Source organism: Cervus canadensis, chromosome 13, assembly GCF_019320065.1.
Source record: "Cervus canadensis isolate Bull #8, Minnesota chromosome 13, ASM1932006v1, whole genome shotgun sequence".
Taxonomy (NCBI): domain Eukaryota; kingdom Metazoa; phylum Chordata; class Mammalia; order Artiodactyla; family Cervidae; genus Cervus; species Cervus canadensis.
In genome coordinates, this window is record NC_057398.1 from 32,907,057 (window position 1) to 32,934,834 (window position 27,778).

The 27,778-nt window shown below is 42.0% G+C and overlaps 1 protein-coding gene across 1 annotated transcript in view; it reads right to left on the reverse strand.

Annotated features, from left to right (window-relative positions):
- The window catches only part of DNAJC11 (DnaJ heat shock protein family (Hsp40) member C11), a 62,351-nt gene extending 34,973 nt beyond the window's left edge, over nucleotides 1-27,378 (reverse strand). The window contains exons 1-3 of the mRNA XM_043485108.1: nucleotides 27,237-27,378; nucleotides 4,440-4,569; nucleotides 1,592-1,665 (exon numbers count right to left, since the gene is read on the reverse strand). Of these exons, the coding sequence (XP_043341043.1) occupies nucleotides 1,592-1,665; nucleotides 4,440-4,569; nucleotides 27,237-27,308 (276 nt within the window). The 5' untranslated portion in view covers nucleotides 27,309-27,378. The remainder of the gene's footprint in view (nucleotides 1-1,591; nucleotides 1,666-4,439; nucleotides 4,570-27,236) is intronic.
- Nucleotides 27,379-27,778: the final 400 nt, after the last annotated feature.

The window sequence follows — 27,778 nt, forward strand, 5'->3', positions numbered from 1 at the left end:
TGCTACTTCCACCGAGCCAAAAGCCAGAAACCAAATGCTCACTGGGAGCTCACTGGGACTGCGGATGGGTCAAGGGCCAGACACGATACAGAGTGGTGGGGACTGGGGCAAACTGGATGGTACAGTCCAGTCCAAACAGCAGGGGCTCCTCATATCTGGATCAACTGTTGGCTCAGAGGGGAATTTAGATACAGTGTTGTCAGATCTTCTGATTTTTCCAGAGAAGATAAGATACTTTTATGTAAAGCTTCCCAAATTTTAAAGTCAGCAACTACAATTCATTGTGTGGACAACAAAAACATAGCTGTATGTAGAAAATGGCCTGTAGGCTACCAATGTTAAGCAGTGGAGAAACCCCATTTTGCTTCTCTTCTCATCTGTATGCAAAGGTCTTTAGAAGGTTTCATATTAGAATTAGAAGAGACAGGCACACAGGTTTGAGACCAGGTTTGTTGATGAAGAAGTAACTCAATGACAGTTAACATTAACATCTACCAGAATTTCTTGGGCATCAGAACCAAGTTTCTATAATGAAATTAAGTAATAACACCTACACGTTTTTATAGCCAATACAGAGTTTTACAGTTTTCAGATGAATTTCTCCACTTGATCTGCATATCATTATTTTTCAGATAATAACTTGGAAGCGTGAAGCAATCAAACCGCCTGCCCAAGGTTCTAAGACTGCTCAGGGGCAGAGTGAAAGAAAACGGAACCTTCTTTTTTTGGCTGCTCTGGGTCTTCATTGCGGTGCACGGGCCTTCTCTAGTTGAGGTGAGTGGGGGCTACTCTCCAGGTGCAGTGCATGGGCTTCCCACTGGAGCATGGGCTTTAGCTGTGCGGGCTTGGGAGCTGTGGCCCACGGGCTTCGTTGCCCAGCAGCATGTGGGATCTTCCTGGGGTAGGGATTGAACTCGTGTCCCCTGTACCACCAGAGAAGCCCAAATGGAAACTTCTGGATTTCAGTGATTGTTCTCACAAGGCATGGTGGCCCAAGTTATCTACTACATAGACATTGCTATCTGTTTTGTTTTATTCTCTATAATATTTTAACAGTACAGCTCATTAGAGCTGGAAGGATCATTACAGAGAATTTAATCCAGTAGCTCTCAACTTTTCTCTGCTTCCTTTTTGTTCACACGCACAACCCTTAATATCACCAAACAATTCCTACGTGCAGTTATGACCTCAGTTGGAGAGAGGCATTCAGGACCCTGGAGGGTAGAAGTGTGTGTGTGTGTGGAAGGACGTGTACATGTAGCCAGAACTGTACCCTTGCAGACACCCCAATCAGCCTGTTCCCTCCCCGGGGTTAAAACTTACTGGTCTAGTTCATCCATCCATTCCCCTGATGGGTTAGGAAACACCGGACAAGTTCGATGACCGACGATCCCAAGTTCACAGAGATATAAAGTGGCAAACCCAAGTGTAAAATTCAGTCCCTTAAACCAAAAGATAAGGTGAAAAGGGGACTCTGACATCGTCAGACATTCTCACAGGCCCCAGAGCAGGTTGCGGGGGTTTGGGGGGTGTTATTTTGTAGCTGTTGAGGTGTCCCTTCCTGGGACACCAGGTGCAGAGCTTCTCTTACCTCCCAGCCTTCCATCTCCAGTCCTCTCTTGCCATAGATGTCGTAGATGGCCCTGGTCTGGGGGTCACTGAGCACTGCAAATGAAAAAACCCAATGTGTTTACAAAGCACTGAGTCCTCTGCTTAGTCCTGACCACACCAGCAGCAGGCAAGCCTACCTCTCTTTGTCCTTCTCCTTCCAACCACAATCTTCCCAGAGACTCCGCCATTCCTGATGTGTCTTTCCTTCTACTTGCCTTCCAGATCCAACTAAGAACGTGTTTAAAGGCGGCTCCAGGTGGGAAATGCCAGATTTTTCATGTCTGAGCTACTCTTCTTTGTGAGGGGTGCTAACTCTGTATCACTAAAGGACAGTAGTTTTTAAAAAGACTGTCCTAAGTTTCTGTCACAGTCTATAGAGTACCTTGCCTTGAGAGAGCAAATTCCAGTTTCTAACAACGCCTAATGTAAACCTATGGACAGGCTCTGACTGGAAAAATCTGTCTTACTTACCCTATAGAGCTTCACTAGCTCCTAAAGCCATCTATGTAGGGTGTTTGGGTTTTTTTGCACTTCTCTTCTTTATTTATGAATCATTTAGAAAGGCACAAACACCGTTCACTGTGGTGTCGGCCACGTCACCTAAAGTGCATCAGAAAAATGTTCAGTAAGAACGAGAGGGACTTTACTGGCAGTCCAGTGGTTAGGACTGGACTAACTTAACCTGCAGGGGGCCCAAGTTTGATACCTGGTTGGGGAACTAAGGTCCCACATGCTGCATGGTGTGGTGAAAAAATTAAATAAATAAACATTTTAAAACACGACATTAAAAAAATTAAAAGGGCGGTAGGTAACTGACTCTGAACATCCATTCAGTTATTTCTACTGGGCCAACTTCAGTTCCAGACCTTTGAATCTCCCCACTCTCCCCTACCCCGGCACCTGAGAATTCCCATATATTTTTAGGTCTAATTAAAAAATGATGTAAGTGACACTGTGCTGTGCTATGCTTAGTTACCCAGTCGTGTCCAACTCTTTGTGACCCTATGGACTGCAGCCTGCCAGGCTCCTCTGTTCTTAGGGATCTCCAGGCAAGAATACTGAAATGGGTTGCCATGCCCTCCTCCATGGAACCTTCCCAACACAGGGATTGAAGCTAGGTCCTCTGCATTGCAGGTGGATTCTTTACCATCTGAGCCACCAGGGAAATCCAAAAATACAAGAGTGGGTAGCCTATCCCTTCTCCAGCGGAACTTCCCAACCCAGGAATCAAAATGGGGTCTCCTACATTGCAGGCAGATCCCTTACCAGCTGAGCTACCAGGGAAGCCCTGTAAATGACTCTTGGTTGGTTTAGTCACGAAGTCATGTCTGACTTGTGTGATCCCACAGATTGTAGCATGCCAGGCTCCTCTGTCCATGGGATTCTCCAGGCAATACTGGAGTGGGTTATCCTTTCCTTCTCGAGGGGAATCTTTCTGACCCAGGAATCAAACCCGGGTATCCTGCATTGCAGGCAGATGTTTTACCAACTGAGCTATGAGGGAAGCCGTGTAAATGACTCTATCCATATTCAAATCTAACAGGGAAGAAAGAAATGCTGACCATTGTAAAACCTGGGAGCCAAACTTCTTGAGCTGATTTCTAGGATTTAAGAAGGAATTATTTATTCACCACCTCAGTCTCCCTTCAGGCCAAATACTGGAGTCAGACCTGCTGCTACAGCATGTTCACAAGCACTGGAAGGCTTTTCTGCTAACTCTTCCCCAAATCTCCAAAACAACGTAATCCAGCTATGAGGGCAATTCAAACAACCAAATACAAGATAAGGAACAAGCTGTATTCAGACCAGACAAATAGCTTGAACAGTTACATCTGGTGAAGACACAGACTGATTATACACACCTATGTGCCAGTCTCAGTTTTACTGGTCATTGAAATCTAACTTTTTGGTAAAACTATGGTGAAATACAGCAAAGTGCTTTCATGTCCACAATGAGAAATCTTTATATCATAAAGAAAATCTAATTTTTGGTCTGTTTCATTAAGGAGCAAATCACCAAGTGGCTCTGGAATAAATAACTTACTTTACTTGGCATATATCCTAAGAGTGAGAACACATTTAACTTTAATTTTAAAAATTGTGGTTATAATATACACAACATAAAACTGATCATTTAAACCATGTGTAAGTGCACAATTCACTGGTTTTAAATATATTCATGATGTTGTATAACCATCACCATAATCTACTAGAATTGTCTCATCCTCTCAAAACGGAAACTGTACCTATGAGTGATTTTACTATTTCCTAAGCAAATATATTACAAAATTTTCTTTCTGAAATATATAAGAGTTAAGTATAAAAATCAGAATTACTTGATTCTATTTCCTATTATGCTTTTTAACATCATTTTCTTCCTTTTATTAGAATCTTTCCTTAACTGAATGCTATAGAACCAAGAAAATCACTTTCAGATGGAAAAAATGTTCTTTGTATCTTCTCAAAAGAAAAGAACAAAGTAAGCTTGTCTGTAGCGATCAGCCTTTCACCTTTAAGAGTTCCCTTTAGAAGAAAACGAGTAAACGATTTAAAACTGGAGTATTCCCCTGCAATTCAGATCCGGGGCTATTACTTCACCTGCGGTCTCATTTTCTATTTACTGGACACATATTGATTTCCAAAGCAAAATACTACTCTTTCAAAGGACCCTGTCAGTAAAAGCACTAAACTAACCGCCTCTTTTATGCACCTCCAAGGACTTTCTTTTTCTATCCTCTACAAATCAAGCCTCTTAAAAATCGAGTGTCTGCTACAAGACACTGTTGTTTCTACACTGGTGCTTCTACAGAGCCAAGCCCCACACTGACCTTCATACGCCTGGTGAACGAGGTTAAACAGTCGCTCGGCCTGCGATTTGAGCTCTGGGTCTCTGTGCTTGTCGGGGTGGTAAAGCATACACAGCCGCCGGTAGGCTGCTTTCAGCTCTTCACAAGAGGCCTGCAGGAAGAAAAATCCAATTAGAAGACAATCGATGAGACTTAAATATTATCATGATCAGAATCAGGCTTGAAATGGGAAGCTATCAGCCACGTTCCAACACGTCTGCTGTCTACATGCAGGATATAATGAAGTTATGCTTTATTACTTCGATAAGGCCTCTTTTTTCCAGTTAATAAAGCGATCAATTATGTATATCAAAAGCAACTGTGTTTTGCTGGGAAATGCTGCTATCAGAGAGAATGAAAGCATGTGTCCCCACCCTGGTTCTCTGTGCTCTTGGCGGAAATGAGAATCATCACAGAGACCTGCTTGCTCTTTAACCCAAGTCATGCAAAGTCGATTGTGCCAAGGTACTCTCAAAAGAGACTGTTCAGAAGGGGAGAAGAGCTATAAACCATTAGAAAGAAACGCCATGCATTTACTCGGTCTTCAGACAAAGGAAACTCAGTGAATATTCATCCTTAAAAAATCAAAGACATAAAATTGTCAAATCAACACATTTCTATTCAACTGCTAATTCTAAAAGGAAGCACACAAAGCAGGCAAAAATACTTCACTATCTGTAGTAAAAACAAGCCTCCCCACCCGCAGCACCCAAAGGCTCAACACATACAACTCTCCAACTCCTTTTTATTTATTTATTGGCTGTCCCAGGTCTTAGTTGTGGCACTGGCAACTTTGATCTTCATGGTGGCATGTGGGATCTAGTACCCTGGCCAGGAATTGAACCTGGGCCCTCTGCCCTATGACCCGGGTTCAATTCTTGGGTCAGGAAGATCCCTTGGAAAAGGGAATGGCTACCTACTTCAGTATTCTTGCCTGGAGAATTCCATGGACAGAGGGGCCTGGTGGGCTATAGTCCATGGGATCACAAAGAGTCGGACGTGACTGAGCGACTCACTTTCCCTTTCCCCTGCAGTGGGAGCACAGTCTTAGCCACTGGACCACCAGGGAAGTCCCTCTCTAACCTTCTGTGTAATTAGTTTGAGGGCAGAACGTGCCATAAGAGGAGCACATATGACACAGAGCACAAGCAGGCTCTGGGTGTGTTTGAACAACGCAGAAGGGAGGGAGGAGGAGGGATGACAGAAACCCGCTTTCTACTCTGCCTGACTCAGCCACCAAGAACTCCTCAGCAAGAGTCTTCACTGGAGGCTCTTCAAACACCACACCACCTCTGGTGCCACCACAGCTGGGCCCTCGGCTGTGCTCTGGGAAAGTACAATGTCTGATTTCATATCAACCTCAGGGACCTTTTTAGTTTATCAGAGGTGATACCAAATGTGCAGCTTTGTCAAATGATTTGTTTTTAATTGGAATATACTTGCATTACAGTGTTGTGTCCGTTTCTGCTGTATAGCAACGTGAATCAGCTATGTTGTTGTTCAGCTGCTAAGTCTTGTTGGGCTCTTTTCGACCCCATGGACTGCCGCATGCCAGGCTTCCCTGTCCTTCTCTATCTCCTGAAGTTTGCTCATATTCACAACCATTGAGCCAGCGATGCTATCTAACCATCTCATCCTCTGTTCCCCCACTTCTCCTCCTGCCCTTAATCTTTCTCAGCATCAGGGTCTTTTCCAGTGAGATGGCTCTCCGCATCAGGTGGCCAAAATATTGGAGCTTCAGCTTCAGCACCAGTTCTTCCAATGAATATTCAAGGTTGATTTCCTTTAGGATTGACTGGTCTGATCTTCTTGCAGTCCAAGGGACTCTCCAGAATTTTCTCCAGCACCACAATTTTGAAACCATCAATTCTTTAGCACTAAGCCTTCTTTATGGTCCAACTCCCATACCCATACATATATACATATGTCCCCTTCCTCGTGAGCCTCCCTCCCACCTACACCTCATCCTACCCCTCTCAGCCACCACTGGGCTAAGCTCCCAGTGCTATATAGCAGCTTCCTGCCAGTTATCTATTTTACACACGGCAGTGTGCATACACATCAGTGCCTCTCTCCCGATCTGTACCACCCTCTCCTCCCCTCCTCCCTCTCCACAAGTCTGTTCTCCACGTCTGCGTCTCTATTCCTGCTCTGCAAATAGGTTCATCAGTACCATTTCTCCTAGATTCCATATATATGCAGTAAAATGTGACTTTTTTTTCTCTTTCTGACTTAGTTTGCTCTGTATGAGTCTCTAAGTCCATCCACGTCTCTACAAATGACTTAATTTTGTTCCTTTTCATGGCCGAGTAACATTCCATTGTATCTATCTATCACATCTTCTTTATCCATTCATCTGTTGATGGACATCTAGGATGTCCAGGTGATTTATCAAGTAAACAACATTTTATTTTGGGAGGCAACCCCACCATTTTGACAACAGAAGCAAATTCTGGGTCACTGATAACATGCCAGAGGGGACTGAAAAGCCAGCCTTCCAGGTGGAGAATGGGACCAGGTCCACAGTAAGGATGCTGAGGAAGGACGGGAGCTCTAGGCCCTGGAACATAGGAAAGCGGTCATAGTGTGTGACAAATCAAGGCATGAAGATTACAAGGGAAGACGTCAAACTGCATTTTTCTGTAATTTCCACCGTTTTTCAATATCTTCCAATTCCAGGAGTAATGAGTGCTTCTGTTGTTGTTGAGTCCCTAAGTCATGTCCGACTCTTGCAACCCCGTGGACTGTAGCTCTCCAGGCTCCTTTGCCCAAGGGATTCTCTAGGCAAGAATACTGGAGTGAGTAGCCATTCCCTTCTCCAGGTGATCTTCCCAACCCAGAGATTGAACTTGCATCTCCTACATTAGCAGGTAGATTCTTTTACCACTGAGCCACCAGGGAAGCCCGTAAGAACAGGCAAATGAGCTTTCTGACCCTTGGCTTTCTCATCTGCTAGAGCAGATGAAACCATGCTCAGGGATGGTGTGGGAATAAAATGAGACAGTGACCACACAGTGCTTCTTATGGCCCACGGCAACAACCTATTCTCTACAGCTCTTCTAAAACCTTTTCTTCACACTGTAGGCAACAGTACCTCTCACACTTATTTTGAGGAGTAAATAGTACATGTACAAGCTTTTAACAGTGCCTTGCACATGAGAAGAATTTAATCACTATAGCTGTCATTACTGCCACAATTCAGCTGTGATACCCTTTTGGCAGCAGGAATATAGAAACTGGGATATTAATAGCCCTTGTGTGAGGATGACAGGAGTATTCATTCATGAAGTGGCCCATGTTTGTGAAAATTTACTAAGCTGCATGCCCATGATGTGGACTCTTCTATGCATATGTTCTATTTCAATAAGAACACAAGACTCCAGGGACTTCCCTGGTGGTCTGGTGGATAAGACTCTGGGCTTCCACTGCAGGGGGCCTGGGTTTGATCCCTGGTCAAGGAACTAAGATCCTGCATGCCCTGCCTGCAGTGTGGCCCAAAACAAAACAACACTCCATGGAAGAGAGGGGCCTCAATGCTCCCATCTCTGCAGTTCCCCTTTCTTTTTCCCACCATAGGCCTCTTTTTATACTTATGTCAATTAATTATACATCACATTCCTTGCCACACTTACCAAGATGCCACCTGCACCAAGCTCCAATGTTTTAAGTAAATAAAGAATAGCTAACCAGTGGCAAATTCAATGTCTTCTCCAGATAGGTTTACTTATGTGATGATGTAAAAGGGGCTTGTTCCTTCCTGAGGAGCCATGATGAATTAGTCTCTTTCTGCAAATTTTAATTGTTCTTTCCAGCATCTCATAAAAATTACAAGTGCAGGATTAGATATATTTGACTGACTTTAGGTTAGACTGCTATTTCCTCACTGTAAAAAGTAAACCAGAAGACAAGGGAGTAGAGTACCTAGTTTGCAATACCTTCTTTAGTCAAAGTAATAAATGGCTTAACGTGCTATTGATTAAGTAATAGAAACAAGAAGTTTCATTTTTAATAAATATCACATTCAATAAAAGGTTAGATTGAGCCTTTTATCATAACTGAATAGCTAAGGTCACTGGTTCGATATTTCATAAATGATAAACTCTTTCACTATCATAAAAACACTGATATCAGAACTTCCCTGGTGGTCCAGTGGTTAAGACTCTGTGCTTCCAACACAGGGGGCATGGGTTCAACCTCTAATTGGAGAACTAAGATGACACATGCCACTTGGCATGACCAAAAAATGAATAAAATAAAAATGCTGATATCATTTCAAAATATGTGATAACATTAAAAATGATACCTCAAATTATGTACTTATTCCTAAAATTGTATATAAAATTAAGTGATGTATCATGCTGTAAGTCTGAAAAGTTTCATCATCTCAATCATCTAGTTATAATTTTAATGGAAAGTAAATTTAATATAAATTCAATCTTTATATATCATAAAATTCACAGTGAAAAGATCCCTAGAGACCTGTAGAGTTTAGTGGTCTGTTAAAACTGTTGGATTAGATGCTGTACAATACAAAAATGCAATAAAGCACAAAAAAGAAATTCAAGACAAACATATTAAAAAGCTAAAATGTCTCTACACAGTTGTCATCTATGCAGAAAATCATGTCTATCAGAAAACCTACTAAGTGATTTTTTAGCAAGGTCATGGGATACAGGATCAATAAACATCAATTTATTTCTATAGATTAAAAACTGAAACTTGGTATCACTGACAAACATTCACTACTTAGGTATAAACTGAACAACTACAAGACCCATACTCTGAAAGCTACAATGCACTGCTGACAGAAATGAAAGACTACAAATAATGGCATGATAAGCTACCTTCATGTATCAGAAGATTCAGTATTATTCAGATGTCAAATTTCCCCAAAGCAGCCTACAGATTCAATGCAATCCAATAAGAATTCCAGTAGGCTTTTTTTTGGGTAGAAACTGACAAGACAATTCTAAAATTTATATGGAAAAACAATATGGAGCAAGAAGAAATTTTACTTTCCAGTTATTTTACTAACCAAAATAACTTTGAGGAGGAACTGGAGGACTCACAATACTGGACTTTAAGACTGCTCTGGTAATCAAGACAGCGTGTTACCGGTAAAAGAACAGATATACATAAATCAGTGGACCAGAAGTGAGTCCACAAATAGACCCCCATATATATGGTCAGGTGTACAATATAAGGTAATGCAATGCGGAAAAGATAGTTTTTCAATAAATGATGATAGAAGAAAGGAACATTCACATGTGGAAAAATGAACCTTGACCTTTAATGTGAGATACTGGAACCTGCCTGGTGAAATGAAAGGACACGACAGTAACTCAAAGACATATGAAGAAATTAAGATCTCAGAAAAGGAAATACATGGGCAATTATAAAAGCTAGTATTATTACAAAAACAATTTGTAACTCCACATCTTGTTTTCTCAATGATTTCAGACACTAATACATTAAAAAAAAAGATTAAAAGGAACTCCAGCTTATAACTTCATGTTTTGTTTCTACATAATTTAAGAAACTAATGCATTCTAAAAAATAATCACTAGTTTATTTTTTAGACACATAATATGTAAAAATGTAATTTTATGACATCAATAACTGAAAGTGGTAGGACAGAGTTGCAAAATAAAAGTTGTGGTACATTATTCAAGTTAAACTGGAATAAGTTCAAATTAGAGTGTTACAACTTTAGGATGTTAAATGTAATCTAAGGAGTTAAATGTAACCACAAAGGAAACAGTTATAGCATATACATGAAAAGAAATGAGAGGTGAATTAAAACATTTCACTACAAAAAATCAGCTTTAACACAAATGATAGTAATGTGGGACCTGAGACAAAAAAAAAACCCAAAACAACCAAAACAGTGCACAGGAAACAAGTGGCAGAAATATTCCTTCTTATGAGTAATTTCTTTAAAGGTCAATAGATTAAATTCTCTAGTCAAAGACAAAGACCGGCAGAATGGATAAAAACACATGACCACCTGTATACTACCAACAAGAGACTCAACTGAGAGCCAAAACAAACAGGTAGAAAGTAAAAGGATGGAAACAGACATTCCTTGCAACCACTCTAGTAATCAAAAGAGAGCAAGACTATTATTAATACCAGACAATACAGACATGAAATCAGAAAAGGTTATAAGACACAAAGAAAGACATCCAATAATAAAAAAAGCTTCTGTGCAGCAAGAAGATAGAGTAACTATAAACTTCAGTTTCAGCATCAGTCTTCCAGTGAATATTCAGAGTTGATTTTCTTTAGGATTGAAGGTTTGATCTCCCTGCTGTCCAAAGGACTCTCAAGAGTCTTCTCAAACACCACAGTTTGAAGGCATCAAGCCTTCAGCACTCAGCCTTCTTTATGGTCCAACTTTCACATCCATACATGACTACCGGAAAAATCATAGCTTTGACTACATGGACCTTCGTCAGCAAAGTAATGTTCTGCTTTTTAATATGCTGTCTAGGTTTGTCATAGTTTTCCTTCCAAGGACCAAGTTTCGTTTAATTTCATGACTGCAGTTGGCATTCACAGTGATTTTAGAGCCCGAGAAAATAAAATTGGTCACTGCTTCCACTTTTCCCCCTTCTACTTGCCATGAAATGATGGGAATCAGACACCATGATCTTTGTTTTTTGAATGTGGAGTTTCAAGCCAGCTTTTTTACTCTCCTCTTTCACCCTCATCAAGAGGCTCTTTAGTTCCTCTTCACTTTCTACCATTAATATACACACGTCTATATGTAAAACAGCAAAAAAGAACCTATTCAATACTCTATAATGACCTATATGGGGAGAGAATCTAAAAAAAGAGTGAATACGTGCATACGTATGACTGATCCACTTAGCCGTACAGTAGAAACGAACACAGCATTGTAAATCAACTATGGGCTTCCCCGATGGCTCAGCGGTAAAGAATCTGCCTGCAATGCAGGAGACTTGCAGGAGATGTGGGGTCTATCCCTGGGTAAGGAGGATCCCCCGGAGAAGGAAATGGTAACCCACTCCAATATTCTTGCCTGGAAAATCCATTGAGAGAGGAGCCTGGCAGGCTACAGTCTGTGGGGATGCAAAGGAGTCAGACACAACTCAACAACTAAACAAACAACAAAATCAACTATACTCTAATAAAAATAAATTAAAAAAATAAAAGGAAAAAAAGAGAGAAAAAGAAAAGCTAAAATCAAAAACAGCAGAAGGAAATCATAAAGATTAGAGCAGGTATAAATGAAATAGAGAATGGATAAGCAATAGAAATAAAATGAAAGTTGGTTCTTCAGAAAGATTACAAAAATCGACAAACCTCTGGCTAGACTGACTAAGGCAAAAAAGAGAGAAGACTCCAATGACTATGAAATGAAAGTGGAGCTATTACTATTCATTCTATAGAAACAGAAAATAGTTCATAAGAGAGCACTATGAATAACTGTACACCAAAAAAAAAATGAAAACAGATGAAATGGACAAATTACTAGAAATACAAAACCTACCAAGATCAAATCATGAAGAAGTAGAAAATCTGCATAGACCCATAGCTAGTAAAGAGATTGAATGTGAAAGTGAAAGTCGCTCAGTCATGTCCATGGAATTCTCCAGGCCAGAATACTCGAGTGGGTAGCTTTTCCCTTCTCCAGGGCATCTTCCCAACAAAGGGATAGAACCCAGATCTCCCGCATTGCAGGCAGATTCTTTACCAGCTGAGCTACAAGGGAAGCCAAGGAGATTGAATTAGTAATCAAAACCTCTCGACAAAGAAATGCCCCAGACCTGACAGATTCACTGGTGAATTCTTCCAGACATTTAAAGAACTAATAGCAATCTTCAAACTATTCCAAAATATTGACGAGGAGGGGACACTTCCAAACTCATCCTATGAGGCCACTATTACCCTGATGCCAAAGACAAATAAAGATCCCACAAAATAGAAAAAAACCTACAGACCAGAATCATTTATGAACAGTGATGTAAAAATCCTCAACAGTATACCAGGAGAGTTCAGCAGCATATTAAAAGGACAAACATTACAACCAAGCCAGATTAATTCTGAGAATGAAACGACAGTTCCATGTATGAAAACTGATCAATACAATACACCATATTCAAAGAAACCCCATATGATCATCTCAATTGATGCAGAAAAAGCATTGACAAAACTCAATACCCTCTTGTGATAAAAACACTCAGCAAACTAGCAACAGAAGGTAAAAGAAACAAAAAGCCATAAAGAGGTCTTACAAACTGAGGAAGACAAACTCAAAGCTAACATTCATATTCAATGGTGAAAGACTGAAAGTTTTTCCCCTGAGATCAGGAACAAGGGGAAAATGTCTGTTCTTAGCACTTCTATTCAACATAGTACTTACTGCAGGTCCTAGCCAGAGCAATTAGGTAAGAAAAAGAAATAAAAAATATCCAAATTGGAAAGGAAGAAGTAAAATTATCTGTTTACAGATGATACAATCATATATAGAAAACTCCGTAAAAATTCCACATACACAAAAACCTTGTTAGAACAAATGAGTTCAGCAAAATTGCAAGCTACAAAAGTCAACACACAAAAATTAGCTGCATTTCTATACATGAACAATAAACCATCTGAAAAGGAAATGAAGAAAACAGGTCCATTTACAATAGCATCAAAAACAAACAAACAAACAAAACTTAAGAATTAACCAGGGAGGTAAAAAAGGCTTACAAGAAATTAAAATGACAAATAAATGAAAAAGATACTTTATGTCAAGTGTCTTTGGAAAACTTTGGATTGGAAAACAATATTACTAAAATGTCAATAATATGCAAAGCAACTAACAAAATCAATGCAATCCCTATTAAAATCCCAATGACATTTTTTTACAGAAATAGAAAAGTCCACTCTAAGATCCACATGAATCTCAAGGGATCCCAAAAGCCAAAGCAATCTTGAAAAAGGACAAAGATGGAGGACTCATACTTCCCTATTTCAAAATTTACAACAAAGCTACAGTTACCAAAACAGATCAATACTGGCATAAAGACAGACATATAGACCAACAGAATAGAACAGAGAGCCCAGAAGTAAACCCTCAAACAAATGGTCAAATTATTTTTGACAAGTGTGCCAAGACTACTCAACAGGGAAGGGGTAGGCTTTTCAACAAATGGTACCAGGATAACAGAATATCCACATGAAAAGAGTAAAGACCATTACCTAACACCATATACAAAAATTAATGCAACTGATTTTTGTATGTTGACTTTGTATCCTGCAATTTTGGCTAATCCACCCAAACTTGATTAAAGATTTAAAGGTAGAGCTGAAACATTAAAACTCCTAGAAGAAAACAGACCAAAAGCTTCAAGGCATTGGATTTGGTAACAATTTCTCGAATGTAACATCAAAGATACAGGCAACAAAAGAAAGGAAAGAGAGATAAACTGGACTTCAACAAAATTAAGAACTTTCATGAATCAAAGAATACTATCAAGAAAGTAGAAAAACAACATGAAGAATGCGGGAAAATAGTTGCAGTTAGTATATATGATGAGAGATTAATAACTAGCATATATAAAGAATTCCTAAAACTCAACAAAAATAATCTGATTCAAATATGGCAAAGGACTTAATACATCAAAGAAGATATATTAATGGCTAAAAGCATACGAAAAGATGCTCAATATCACTAACCACTAGGGAAAAACAAGTCAAAGCCACAATGAGACATCACTCCATACCCATTAGGCTGGCTACTGTTCAAAACAAAAACAGAAAAAAAATAAGTGTTGGCAAAGATGCAGAGAAACTGGAACCCATGTGCACTGCTAGGGAGAATGTAAAATGGTAGAGCTTTTATGGGAAATAGTATGGCAGTTCCTCAAAAAAAATTAAAAGCAGATTTACCATACAATCCAGAAATTCCACTTCTGGGTAAATACCCAAAAGAACTGAAAGCAGGGTTTTGAACAGATATTTGTACACTCATATTCAGAGCAGCATTATTCACAACAGCTAAAACATGGACGCAGCCCAAGTGCCCATCAACAGATAAACTGATATGCAAAATGTGGCATATAAAGACAATGGAATATTATTCAGTCTTAAAAAGGCAGGAAATCCTGATGTGCTGCAACAAGGATGAACCTTGAGAACATTATGCTAAATGAAATAAATGAGTCACAGAAAGAGAAATACTATACACGTTTACTTATGTAAGGTACCTAGAAGTAGTCAAAATCATAGACATAAAGTAGAATGGTGGCAGCCAGAGGCTGGTGGAAAGGGAGGTAAGGAGTTACTGTTTAATAGGGATAGAGTTTGAGTTCTACAAAATGAAGAGTGTATGAGAAATAAATGGTGGCAGATGCATAGCAATATGTAAGCATTTAACACTGCAGAATTGTATACTTAAAAATGACTAAGAAAAAATTTGCACAAAATTTTATGTGTATCTTACAAGTTAAAAAGTTGGAAACAATCCAATCTTTTGCAACCTGGTTTGGAAACTTTAACCTATGATTTCCTTTAGTAGGGGGGTCTTTTACTCCCCAATCCACTATGCTAGTTATCTGGTTGGCCATTTTTACCTGTATTCTCACATCTTTTGAGAAAATTTTCTCATATTAACTGTTTAATAATGCCTTCCCTTCATTTTACTTTATTTAATGCCTAAAAAATTTGATCTTCTAATTTTTAAAATTTACTTTTGTGGACGCTTCCTCATCTTTAACTTCCAGTTTTTTGTTATCTTCTTTTTAAGTTCCAAGAACTCCTTCTTTTTTTACATAGTATTTCTTTTTGATGAATCACCTTGCTGTTATTTCTTACATGCAGTATCTTATCTATCTGAAGGCAATCTAGTTCCCAAACTCTTTGCATTGTCTGCTTCCTTCTAGTTTCTCCTTGCTGTTGGCATGATCTCTCAGAATTCCTCTGGAGGCTTTCCTCAAACATCTGATGTTCTTTGACAGTTGATTTACACTTCATAGTAAGACACTAATAGGCTATTTGGAAGCTCTGTATGTGTGAACAGGTCTTGTCATCTGATGAGCTTCTTTCTGAAATGGCTGGGAGGGAACCTAAAAGTTTCATTTGGCAGTCTTTTCTCTTTATAGGCTAGTTCCTTCAGGGAAGAGCCCAGGAATAAAGGGGAAAACGCTAGAAGCCTCATCATGCAGGGTGCAAACACTTATGTCTCCCTGCTTTTGTTAGGGAACCACTCTCACCCTCTACTGTCTATGTCTAAGCTCCAGAGTCTTTCTGGCTCAATTTCTCCAGGGAATAATCCTCCTGTCTGGCTGGGTGGGCTAACAGATTTTCATCTGTCAGAGCTGAATACTATCATTAAAAAGGAAAAAAAAAAAATCTTTGTCAATCTGGTAGAGAAAAAGCAAAACAACAAACAAAAAACAGGCTTGTTTTAACCTGCATTTGTTAATTTACAAGTGAGGGTGAAAATTCTTCCAATCATTTATTTGCATTTCAGATTTCTTCTACTTGTTTCCTTTGTATTGTTTCCCTATTGGGGTATTCATTTTTTTTTTCCTTTTGAAGCCAAGAGTTCCTTATATATGTTGGAAATGTGAATTTGTATCAAATATAGACTCCTTTTAAGTCTTTGAATGAGCTTATAATTTTTTAAAGGTTTTAGAGATGTATCTCATTTTTGCAAAATCAAACCTATCCATGCTCTTTTCTGATTTCTGCTGTGGTATCATGCTTAGAAAAGTCTCCTGATAACAATTTTACTGTATTTGCTTCCCTTAGATAATTAAGCCATGGAAGACACTGCTCCATCTTCACTTTATTTAATTTCTAGTTGACGGAGACCATCTCTGCATTCAAAGCGACAGCACACAGTCAAAGAGCATCCGGTCATTCTGCTTTTATTTCCTATCTTCAATTAGCAAAGTCAGCTACAGCATGTGGGGACATCAGTATGGCTATCTGTCAGACAGACTACGTCAGTGGTTCCAAAGTGTGGTGTGGGGCCCCTGGGAGTTCCTGAAACCCTTCCAGGGGGTCCACAGGTCAAAACTATTTTCATAATAATACTCAGGTGTTATCTGCCTTTTCCTCATCCTCTCACAAGCATTGCTATTCAGTTGCCAAGTCGTATCTGACTTTTCGTGACCTCATGGACTGCAGCGCACCAGGCTCCCCTGTCCCTCACCATCTCCCGCCATTTCCTCAAGTTCATGTCCATTGAATCAGTGATGCCATCCAACTGTCTCATCCTCTGTTGCCCCCTTCTCCTTTTTCTCAATAAGCAGGATTTTCCTGAGGTAACATGAGTTCTGATGGTTAGTGAAATGCGTACTTGTATACTTTCTTGTTTTCTAGAAGCTTCTAAGGTGGTAGCTTTATGCTATAAACACAAGAGTTTTCAGAGATTACCTCAATTGATTCTCAGTGTACTATCTTTCGTTCTGCCTGCAAACTCATTATTGTCCAATACATAGTTATTTTGAAATCCCTAAGTTTTTCTCATGCTTATACTGAAATATAAGAAGTACATTTTGTGTCTTATTGTTAAATATTGATAGCTATAACCCACATAAACAAAAGCTCTTTGGGGCCCTCAATAATTTAAGAATGTAAACAGGCCCCGACATTAAAAAGTTTGAGAACTGCTGGGTTGGTGATACCGCAGTGACAACCACCCCCAGATTCCAGAAGTTTATCTCTCCCTCACACTACATGTCCATCTTGGGCCAGCTAGTTCTCTGCTCGGCAATGTCCTCTGGTCCCAGGTGGACAAAACAGACCCTTTGGAACCAGTGCTGATCGTGGAGGCAGAGGGAAGAGCAGGAGACTCCGGGTCACCTGCCCTTTAAGTGCCCCAGCCGGAGGGGAACACACATCACTTCCATTCACGTCATTGGCTACAGCTGGTCATGTGACCGCACTCAACCACCAGAGCACTAGGAAGTGCAGCCCCTCGCTAGTTAAGAGCCAATAATGTTTGGTGTATAGCACATCTAACTAGTACAATATTTCATTCAATACTTTGAAGACCCGATAGAGTATACAAGCAACAACTTAGTGATACCTCATACCTTCACTTTAAGAAAAGTAAAGCTGGACTTCCCTGGTGGTCCAGTGGTTAAGAATCTGCCTGCCAATGCAGGGGACACAGGTTCAATCCCTGGTCCAGGAAGGTTCCACATGCCTCGGAATGACTGAGCCTGTGAGCCACAACTACTGAGCCTGGGCATTCTAGAGCCTGTGCTCAACAAGAGAAACCACTGCAATGAGAAGCCTGTACACCACTAGAGAGTAACCCGCCGCTTGTCACAACTAGAGAAAGCCTGCACAGCAACGAAGATCCGTAAATAAACAAGTACAAATTTAAAAAAGTAAAGCTACCAGGCTTTTTATTGCTGAAGTCTATAAATTTCAAGCTCAAACTTCCAGGCTATATCTATATTACTGTATCTCAGCAACAAAACCTCCACAAACTATGTTCTTTTGGGTTGTGGGAAGTCTGCCTAATTACCGCAATTGGAGATTCATGACTGCCCATATGCTCCACGACAATCTGATCGAAATAAACTGCATCAGCTAATAAAAGGCTGTAATTTTTTATGATACTTGGTGCTCACAGAATTTAAAGGAAAAGGCCGATTTCAGAGCTAATTAACAGCAAGACAGCATGGGTACTTTGTGCTGAGCCAAAGCCGCTTCAGGAAGAGAAAGGGCGCTAGAGAGCACATGGTGTCGTTGAGTAGGTGCTGATCACACCAAGAGACTAGCTTGCGTGAAGGTTCCCGCACAGTCTGAAGCTTCAGAAGACCAAAAGCTGCTCTCCACACGGCCCCACCCTCTTCTGATGACCCCTTCCCTGCTCAGCAGCCTTCTACTCTTCTCGTTTACTTATGGGGAAATCTTTGGAGGCTCTGGAAATAAGTTCCTGCACATGGGGCTTCATCCACAAACAATAATAGAGCCCGACAATGTATGTGGGGCTTCCCAGGTGGCTCAGTGGTAAAGAACCTGCCTGCCAATGCAGGAGACACAGGAGACGTGGGTTTGATCCCTGGGTCGGGAAGATCCCCTGGAGGAGAGCACGGCAACCCACTCCAGTATTCTTGCCTGGAAAAACCCTATGGACAGATGGGCTTTGAGGGTAAAGTCGAACACAACTGAGTGACGGAACACTACTAAGTATGTGGACTCACCCTCAAGTGTGCTACAGACTGTACTAGCATTTCAAATAGAACAGGATTTCAAGAGAAACTAACCAATGCCTATTGTAAAAATTCAGCTCTATTTAACTGACAGAAGGAAAAAGAACTGTACAAAAATAAATCTAATCCATTTGAAGCTTTCTACAAATACCATTACTGGTGCTAGTACAAAAGATGATAAATACGTAACCTTTTCTCATCGCAATAAAGAAACATAAGAGAAAGATGATCAATATCTGCTGGATGAAAAAGGACAAGCCCTGTGGGGAAAGGCGTTCCTTCCTCTTCTCACACGGCATCCAGTCTTGAACTGAGTCTCCACAGGTCTTGGCTTAAACCGGGGCCCCAGCTGATGAATTTGCTGTCATCCTCTGCTCCCTGACTTTAAGCAATTTTCCTAAGATAAAGTTTAGATTTACCAAACTGAAAATTGTCAGACTGCTTCCAATACATTCCTCTAGGATGACCTGTCACCAAAACTGCAACATGTTCCTCAATACAGGTATCCCACAAAGTAAAATGCACCTGGACAAGGTGAGTATGGCATCAGCAAATATTTTGTCATTTCAAATCACCACGTTAACTGAATGTCAACTCTGCTCTAAGTACCACAAGAGATACAGAAGAAATACAGCATCCCTGCCCTCAAAGGGATTATAAACTAAGTGTGCATGTCTATTCCCTAAAACTCCCCACACATGGATTTAACTAAACAATAATGAAGACATGGGACTTCCCTGATTGTCCAGTGGTTAAGACCACCTTCCAATGCAGGGGGTGCAGGTTTGATCTCTGGTCAGGGAGGTAAGTTCCCACATGCTTCACCCCCAAAAACATTAAAACAGAAACGATATTGTAACAAATTCAATAAAGACTTTAAAAATGGTCCACATTAAAAAAAAAAAAAAAAAGACCTAAGTTCAGGGCTGTCAGAATGGAAAGAAAACTTCATGGAGCCAGTAGGGTTGAAATGATAATGCAAAAAGTAGACTGAATTTGTTTCAGTATTGACAACAGGCTGGGGCATTTCACGGGAAAAGAGTGCCCCGAGGAAACAGAGACAGAACACTGATAAATTGGCCATATTAAAGGCAAAGAAAAAGGCAGGAAGTAGGCAAGAAATGAACACGGACGTCCACCCGCCTGCTCATTCACTTGGCAAACATCTGACAGGTATGTGTCCTGTGCCCACACGGTGCTAGGAGCCCAGTGATGAGCAGGCAACCACAGTGCCTGACCCCACACGGAGCCTGCTCTGCAGTGGAAGAAAACAGAACATCAGCACAGAGTAGGCAGAAAATACAGAAAACATCTAATTCATGAGGGGCTTTAAAAACAGAGCCAAGAACTTGACCTTTATCCAATAAAAAATAGGACATGACAAAAGATTTCTGGCTAGAGAAACGTGGTCAGTATTGTGTGTTAGTATTAACTGGTACAGCTTTACTGAAACTGACAAAAGGTGAAAACAGAGAGACCTGAAGAAAATAAAAATGAGGGGGTCAAAGTTAGCTGGAGTGGAGAGGATTCATGGACTGAGTTTCTGTGGGGCACCTGAGAAGGGACTCACTACTACTCAGAGAAGAAAATAAAAGAGCATCGAGGCTTTTCACTGGGATGCACAGGTGAGCATGGAACTGGGAGGCAGCCAGGCACAGGAGGCAGTGATCTGAACATGTAACCGTAATGGCCAGGAGGCGGAGACGCAGAGTCAGAGCAAAGCTAACAAAGCGCTATCGCCAGGGTTTCCTCCTTTAACATTTGAATACTCATACAATGCCTGGAGACCATTAGAACCCCCATATTTCAGATAAAAACAGTGAATATCTAAAAGGTTAACTAAGTGACTTGTCTGAGATGGAGAAATGTACCTGATTATGTATCCCTGACCCAAAAGCTGGCTAGAAATTAGAATTCATGTGTAGCCTGGCTCAAACCAAACTTTGGTTGACAGACATTTACAAGAAGGAGAGGCAAACTACAGAGACGGGACGTTTATACTAACCTGTCAAAGGACTCATCCGAATTCTGTGAAGAGCTCCTACAAATCAGTGAGAGCACTCCTTATTAACTTTTACGCTCATGATACTAATAAAAATATACTGGCATTTACTTTACATAATAATGTGCCCATTACTATGCTAAGCACTTACATGCATTCTCGATTAATTCTCCCAACAGCACTATGACAGTAAAATTATCATCTGGATTTTATGGATGAAGAAACAGGTTCAGAGAGGTTAAGGAACTTATTAGCCCAGGTGGCTAGAAAGTCAAACTTGGACTTGACTTCAAAGGCTTTGCTCTTTAAGCCACTGACCTCTTCTGAAACTCCATCTTCACCTTTGGCCTCTTCAAATAATCATCAACACCCTCACAGGTGCCAGGTAAGAAGGTGAGTGATCCCAGCTGTCCCTCCCTAAAGCCCACCTTTGCTGAGCATGGAGGTCAGATGCACACATTCTATTTCTCATGATTGGAAGTTGGCTTCCTACCACCACTTTATTTAGGACCTTTCATGTTGAGAAGGTGGGCTTCAGAGAGAAAAAATCAAATCATGAATGCATCAGAAAGGCTAAACAGGAGGTTAATCAAACAATCCCAAGTTTCTACAATTAGGAATAACCTTAGAAAACTTACATAGGTTCTCCTTAACACAGAAGGGAAAAAACCTACAATTTACCCCCAAGATGGCATTGTAACTTCAAAAACAGGACTAGGGAATTGATAAGAACAGGAAGTCTAACTACTGGGGGTGGGTGGAAAGGCAGGGCCTTTTTTCACCTTTAAGGTTTGTGGGGCTGAGGGGGTTCCCATCCTCCAGGACAAATCCCCTTCTGACATCGGCACTTGAGAACCAGGCCAAAGGAGCAGAAATTCTGATTTTTGATTAAAGGTCATTCCAAGGGCTTAGGAGAAACTTTCCTACCATTGTACAACTCTGTCTTCATTTCTCTGCCTGGTTATGTCTGTATGTTTATTTTGCGCCTTTGAGACACAAGTGTAAATAAAAAGGCCAGCATCGCAGGGCAATGAGCTCAAGTTCCTTCCTGGGTCAAAACTCATGGTTCAGATCCTCTCTCGCATGAAGGGTTCAGCTTCTTTTCCCCCACACGCTTGACCTTATACTTTCTGTGGTCTGAGCCCATCTGCTACATCTTGCCCACTCGATGCCCACATGATTCTTGTGGTTGGATGTCTGTTGGCATTTTACTACTGAGGAATGTTCTGGCCGCAGCAAACCCGGGTGGGAACACTGTGCACTCACTGCAGGCAGAAATGGTTCCAAAAGCCCAAGAGCCAAGCAGGTTGCAGCCATCAGACCACAAGAGCTTCTGCAAAGGAGCGTGATCCATACAACGCAGGGGCCACTAAAGCAGTAACATCCCCAGTGGTCTTTCATTTTTTTTTTTTTGGAGGGTGCCCCCTTTTAAACATTTATGCTATTTTGTCTTCTCATCTGTTAGTTGTCTTAAATCCTCTCTTTGAACATGGTAGGGTGTAAATAAAATACATGAGTGAAATTAAAATGAAAGTTTAAAAAAAGTAAACACTAAAATTCCGTAGCCAAGCGAAACACGTGGCTTGTGTGTCCCATCGTTTCTTCTCCATTATTTCACTGAACTCACAGCAAACAGAAAAGCTTACAATTGAATTCCCTTTAAGAAAAAAATGAAAGAAAAAAAAAGAGGTAGTTTGGTCAATAATGTAGAATTAGAACATTAAAATTTCAAGACCTAATTGTTTGAAATGCCCAAAGTAGAAAGGTAGTAACTAGCTTAAGGTTCATTAAAGAAAACAATTTCAAAATTCAGCCTCATGGTGTTTGCTAATCACAGTATAAGGTGACACTGGAACTAGAGGGGTACCCTAATGGCCCCCTCCTCACCCTCAGGAAGACCCCTAAAAGCTCCACCAGTCACCTTCCTGACTGCCAGTGCTGTCATGCTGTCGCTGGAGCAGAACCTCTGCCTCTGCCAGGCCCTGCCCTCTCTGCCTGGTTCCTTCAAAGACGACTGCTCACAACAACTTGATCTGTGGGTCCCTCTCTGCTTCTAACCCAGACGCCGTCTCTTTAGACCACCCCATGGCTCTGCACCCCACTCCCAAGCTTAGCCCAGCTGCTGGGAACCACTCCTCCTGCTACCCAAGTCAAATGCATGATCTTGCAGGAAGAGTTCGCAGATAACTGTCTTCTGAAGAGAATAAGCTCAGTAATTTGAACAGAAGAAGAAAGTTTTGGGAATTTAGAACATAATGCTTAGCTTAAAATCCTAAATTCTGCTTAGCACCATTTTTTTTTTTTTATTACTACAATAGTAAACTGAGCCTGGATGAGACAGACCAAAGTCTATGTACATGTATGTCTTTTTAAAGCAAGCAAAACCTCATGTTTATCAAAATCCAAGAAGTAGCAACAGTAAACATTATTAATCAAATACCTACTTATGCGTCAGGTACTTTATATATAGCCTCACAGCTCCAATATACAACATCCTGGATCAGAGTGAGTACTTTATATTAATACACTTTTACCTGTTACCTACATTTCAAGAAAAGCTCCCCAAAAAACAGAGAGCAAAAACGTTCAACTACTAGCTGCCTTGAGGCACATACCTCCTGGGGGTAAAACTGGGATTCAAACACAGGATGCTCTGGCTGCATATCAGTAAAGGAGACTCTGAGGTTGAATGATGTGTTCAAGGTCACCTGGGGGACCTTAGTGGCCTGAGAGCCCTGCTCTTAAGGACCATGCTCCTCTTCACTGGCAGGCAGCCTTAGGAACGTGACCACTGGGCTCAATTAGGTTTCTGGACAACCAAGGCTCACACTACTTGCCCAGCACAAGCCGGTTCACTGTTGTGACTATCAGACTTTGTTGTTTTTTTTTTTTCAGACTTTGAACCTAAGGCAGCAAATGGAAAACTAATTAAAGGAAACCTTTGTAGACCCACCTTCACATCCCTTATTAAGACTAATCACCTGCCCATCAGGTTAGACAAGCACCTCAGGGCTTTAGGCACCTATGTGTGCCCTGGCTTACCACCCTTTTACATTCAGTATCTGCGGATGGCCCTGCTACCCTGGTTGGGGGTTGGGTGACTATCCCCCAAGGTCAATCCTGGCTGTGACAAGTAGACCTTCCTCTTTTGCTCTAGCCTTTTCGTCTGCAGTCCAAACTCAGATTTTTCAGGCCCTACTCTGTGACTGTAACCTGCAGCCAGAGTAAACCAGACAACCAAAAACTGTGGAGAGGATGAGATGCCCTGTACCAGGGAAGGAATGAAAATGCAGGGACTTTGGGAAAACTTTCTATTTAGGTGATGATTTTGCACTTCTAGTTACATGGCTATTTTGGAAGGATGAAGATCCCAGGACACTGACCTCCATATGTGGGCTACAAGAAAAGACATTTCTACTTAAGTTTATTTTTTATTTAATGACTGGTTTTTTTTTTACAAAAGTATCTACAACTTGAAAAGGAGATTGGCTCCTTTAAAACTGATTGGGACCAGAGATCTTACAACAGGTTATAAACATTGCTGACTGACATGCATAAAAATGAAACTCTCTCAACTACAACACTGGTTAAAGTAGGAGTTATACTCAATTATTTAGGAATAAATTAATTATAATGTCGATAAAAATCATGTACATCAAGAAAATTTCACTAATTCTTTAGGAATCCTTTTTCCAAATAAATTTTGGAAAATCATCTCAGAAATCTCAGATCAGTTAGAGTTTAGGCCCCTGATGGTGCATAAATCCAGTTTAAATATGCCCAGTTAATGATAAATTATTCCCTCCCCTCAATGTGTGGCAGGCAGATAACTGCTCCACTCAGCAGACAGACAATTTAGGAACACTAGAGAAAGAGAATTATTAAAGATCACTGAAGCTTTATCTAGCTGCCTGCTTCACTCTCTGGGATACAATTTAAAGAGGGAACATTTTAAAGTTTAAAACAAGGCAAAGGAGATTCTTAGGCAGATTTCTGACATTTCCGTATTACTCCATTTGTTATCATCATGTATCATGCTTGTAAATTTAAAACTTTATTAATTAGAGTTCCCTGGTTTCGGTTCAGCTTCCTTCCATCTGAGATCCTTGGCAGAAAGTCACGAATCTCCTGAACATGAGACTTCTGAAAATGCTCTGGGGTGCTGGTGGGAAGAGGACCTTGCCTCCTAGTTACACTTCAATGCCATCAAGCTGTAGACCTGAAACATCAACGGGGTTATTACCTTCTTTTGACCACATATGTAAGATAAAGATTACTTCTATTTTTTTCTCTAATTCTTCAGCTAAATCATGGTCTTTCAACTTCAGGTTGATTTCTAATTTCACAAAAAAAATCTTTGTTAAAATCAAGTCCAGAGATCACTTTCTGAGCTTCTTTTCTAATGGGACCCTGGAAAATCATACCACAGACGATGGTGTTCTATACTGAGTTTGTTGACAGCAGCAACACAAAATGACTTAAGCCAGACACTTGTTTCACAGGACTTTCACCTACAGCCATAAATGTGGAAGGTGCCTTCACTGTTTCGGAGAAGTGAAATTTTTAAAGAAATATTTCTTTGACTTTCACCCATCAGTCTAATAGCAATGACAAGTCCCAACATTCTGGCAGTTTCGAGGTATACCTCTGACAAATGTTTACCTAGGACTCCAGCCAAGCTTACTACTCTAGACCTTTTTGATCATTTGCAGCCGCCTAAGATTCAGGGGCTTTCCAGGTGGCGCCAGTAGTAAAGAACCCACCTGCCAACGCAGATGTAGAAGAGGTGGGATTGATCTCTGGGTGGGGAAGATCCCCTGGAGGAGGGTATGGCAACCTACACCAGTATTCTTGCCTGGAGAATCCCATGGATAGAGGAGCCTGGTGGGCTATGGCCCATAGGGTTACAAAGAGTCGGACATGACTAAAGCGACTTAGTATGCAAGATTCAGTGAACAGGTATTAGTATCGTTCCCCAGGCGAACTATAAATGAGTGGTAAGAAAGGCTGATTTCAGAAAAGCTGGTTTCATTTACCACTTTACTTCTAAGAACTGGAGAAAAAAAATAACTAGCCTGACAGCTCCATTCAAAGGGAAAGAAATAGAGGCCAAAGAAGCCTCACCAATGACTCGTTACAAGAATCTCTAGGTGGCCCTATTGCAGCCTAACAAGATCTGAAATTCACCAAAATATTTCACTGGATGTTTCCACAGTCAATAGTGACTAACACATTTAAGGAATTCCTATGTGGAGTGCCCAAAAAGTCCAGCAGCTCTGGAGTCTGAGGACTGCTAACCTAGGCAGTACAGCATAGAGGTCAAGAACTGGGGCTTCAGAGTCAGACTGCCCGGGGCTGAATCTAGGCTCTTGCAATTTCTAGTGGTGTGGCTTTGGGCAAGTTACTTAATCTCTCTATGCTTCAGTTTCCTCAGATATCAATCAAGAACTCTCTGAATACCCACCTTAAAGGCTAATACGGTAATTAAGTGCAATAACATAAAACAAAGTGTCCATTCAGCACTGTGGCCCTGCACAAAGTGTGCCCTCACAGAACATTAGCTGTTATTAAGATCACACAGACCTGAGCTCACTGACAAAACAGCCTCATCAGTTTTGCCAAGGACAGCCAAAGGAGGCTAGTTCTGATCACTGGAAAATCTGAGCCAGAATCAAGAGATCCCCTGGCAGGGCTGAGAAGACCCTACCTAGCAGTTTAGAGAGAAAGAGTTCACTTCATGAACATGATCTGACCTTGGAAGCCTCTCTGCCCTTCACGCTGACCTCAAATGTACTTGTCAACAAGAAAGGAAATTTAATTGGGTCCCCACTATGTCCCAGACACCATGTGAGGCTCTCTAGTGTTATCTTTCAAATGTGAGGAAACGAGGTATAAGCACTTGGCGTCTGGAAACGCGGACGCAAGTGGTGGCGTCAATTCCTCCTCGCTTATTCCTGAGTTTATTCCTAACCTGGGCCTCCGAATGGAGGCTCTTTGTCCAGGACACTCTTCCTTCAATTTCTGGAAGCCGCTCAGAGAGAAGGAGGACACAAGACACGTGCCTCTGAGCCTGGACTCACTTCAGAGGAGGGATGTCCCCGTGGAAGACTTGGGGACCGGACAGACCCATGGGGAGGTTCCCTGGTGGCTTTGACCTTGGCGCCTGGGACTCCGTTTCCCATCCTGCCGGCTGCGGGACGATGACACAGCCCCTCGGCCTAGGCCGGTGTGTGAGCCGAGCGTGGCAACTGGTCCTGGAGGACTTGGATTCCCCACACCACCTTCACCTCGGGACCCTGTTCCCCCCTGGGGGCGCGGGGCCCTCTGGCTTTGCCGGGACACAGTGCACGCGGCGCACCGGCCGCGGAGAGCTGGGGGAGAGGCCAGCTAGGATACCCCCGGCGCAAGGGTCAGGGCAGTGGGGACAGTCTGGCCGGCCAGCGATCGCGCACGTCAGCCGGGGTCACGCGGCCTCCCCGCCAGGGTCCGGCCGCCCGAGGAGGGAACGGGGCAGTCGCTGCCAGCCCGGCCCCGCCTGAACGACCCGGTCCAGCCTCGGTCCGGACGGCGGCACGCCGCAGGCCTCACCTCCCTGCGCACGTTCAGCAACGAGTAATAGTCTTCATTGTCCAGCTCCTCCTCGCTCAAGGCCGTCGCCATCTTCGCAACCTTTCACCCCGCCAAACCGGCAAGGCCGTGCTCAAGAGGGACCGACAGTCCGCGGCCCAGATAGCGCGGGCCGGCGCGGCTGCCCCACAGCGACCCCTGGCGGGCTGGAGTCGTGCCGCCTCCGCGCAGCCCGGAAGGAGCGCGCCTGCGCCCTGCGCCCCCGCGCGGCCGAGGGCGGGCCCAGCCCCTCCACGTGTTGCCCGGGGACCCAAAGCCGAGCCCCGGCACCTTGGGGCTGTGCCTTGGCTAGGGGGAGCGACTTTGCGGTCACTCCCGGGGGTCGTCACGTCTGGACGCCGGGGAGACAGACCTTTGGGACACCCTCTGTCTCCCCCGCCGGTGTCCAGTGCGGGGCACATCCGAATCCCAAATATAGCCTCACCTGGGCTACGTGGCCAACTCCCCACCTCCACCTCACCCCCGCACCCCTCCGACGGGAGGCTACTGGAGGCCCCACATAC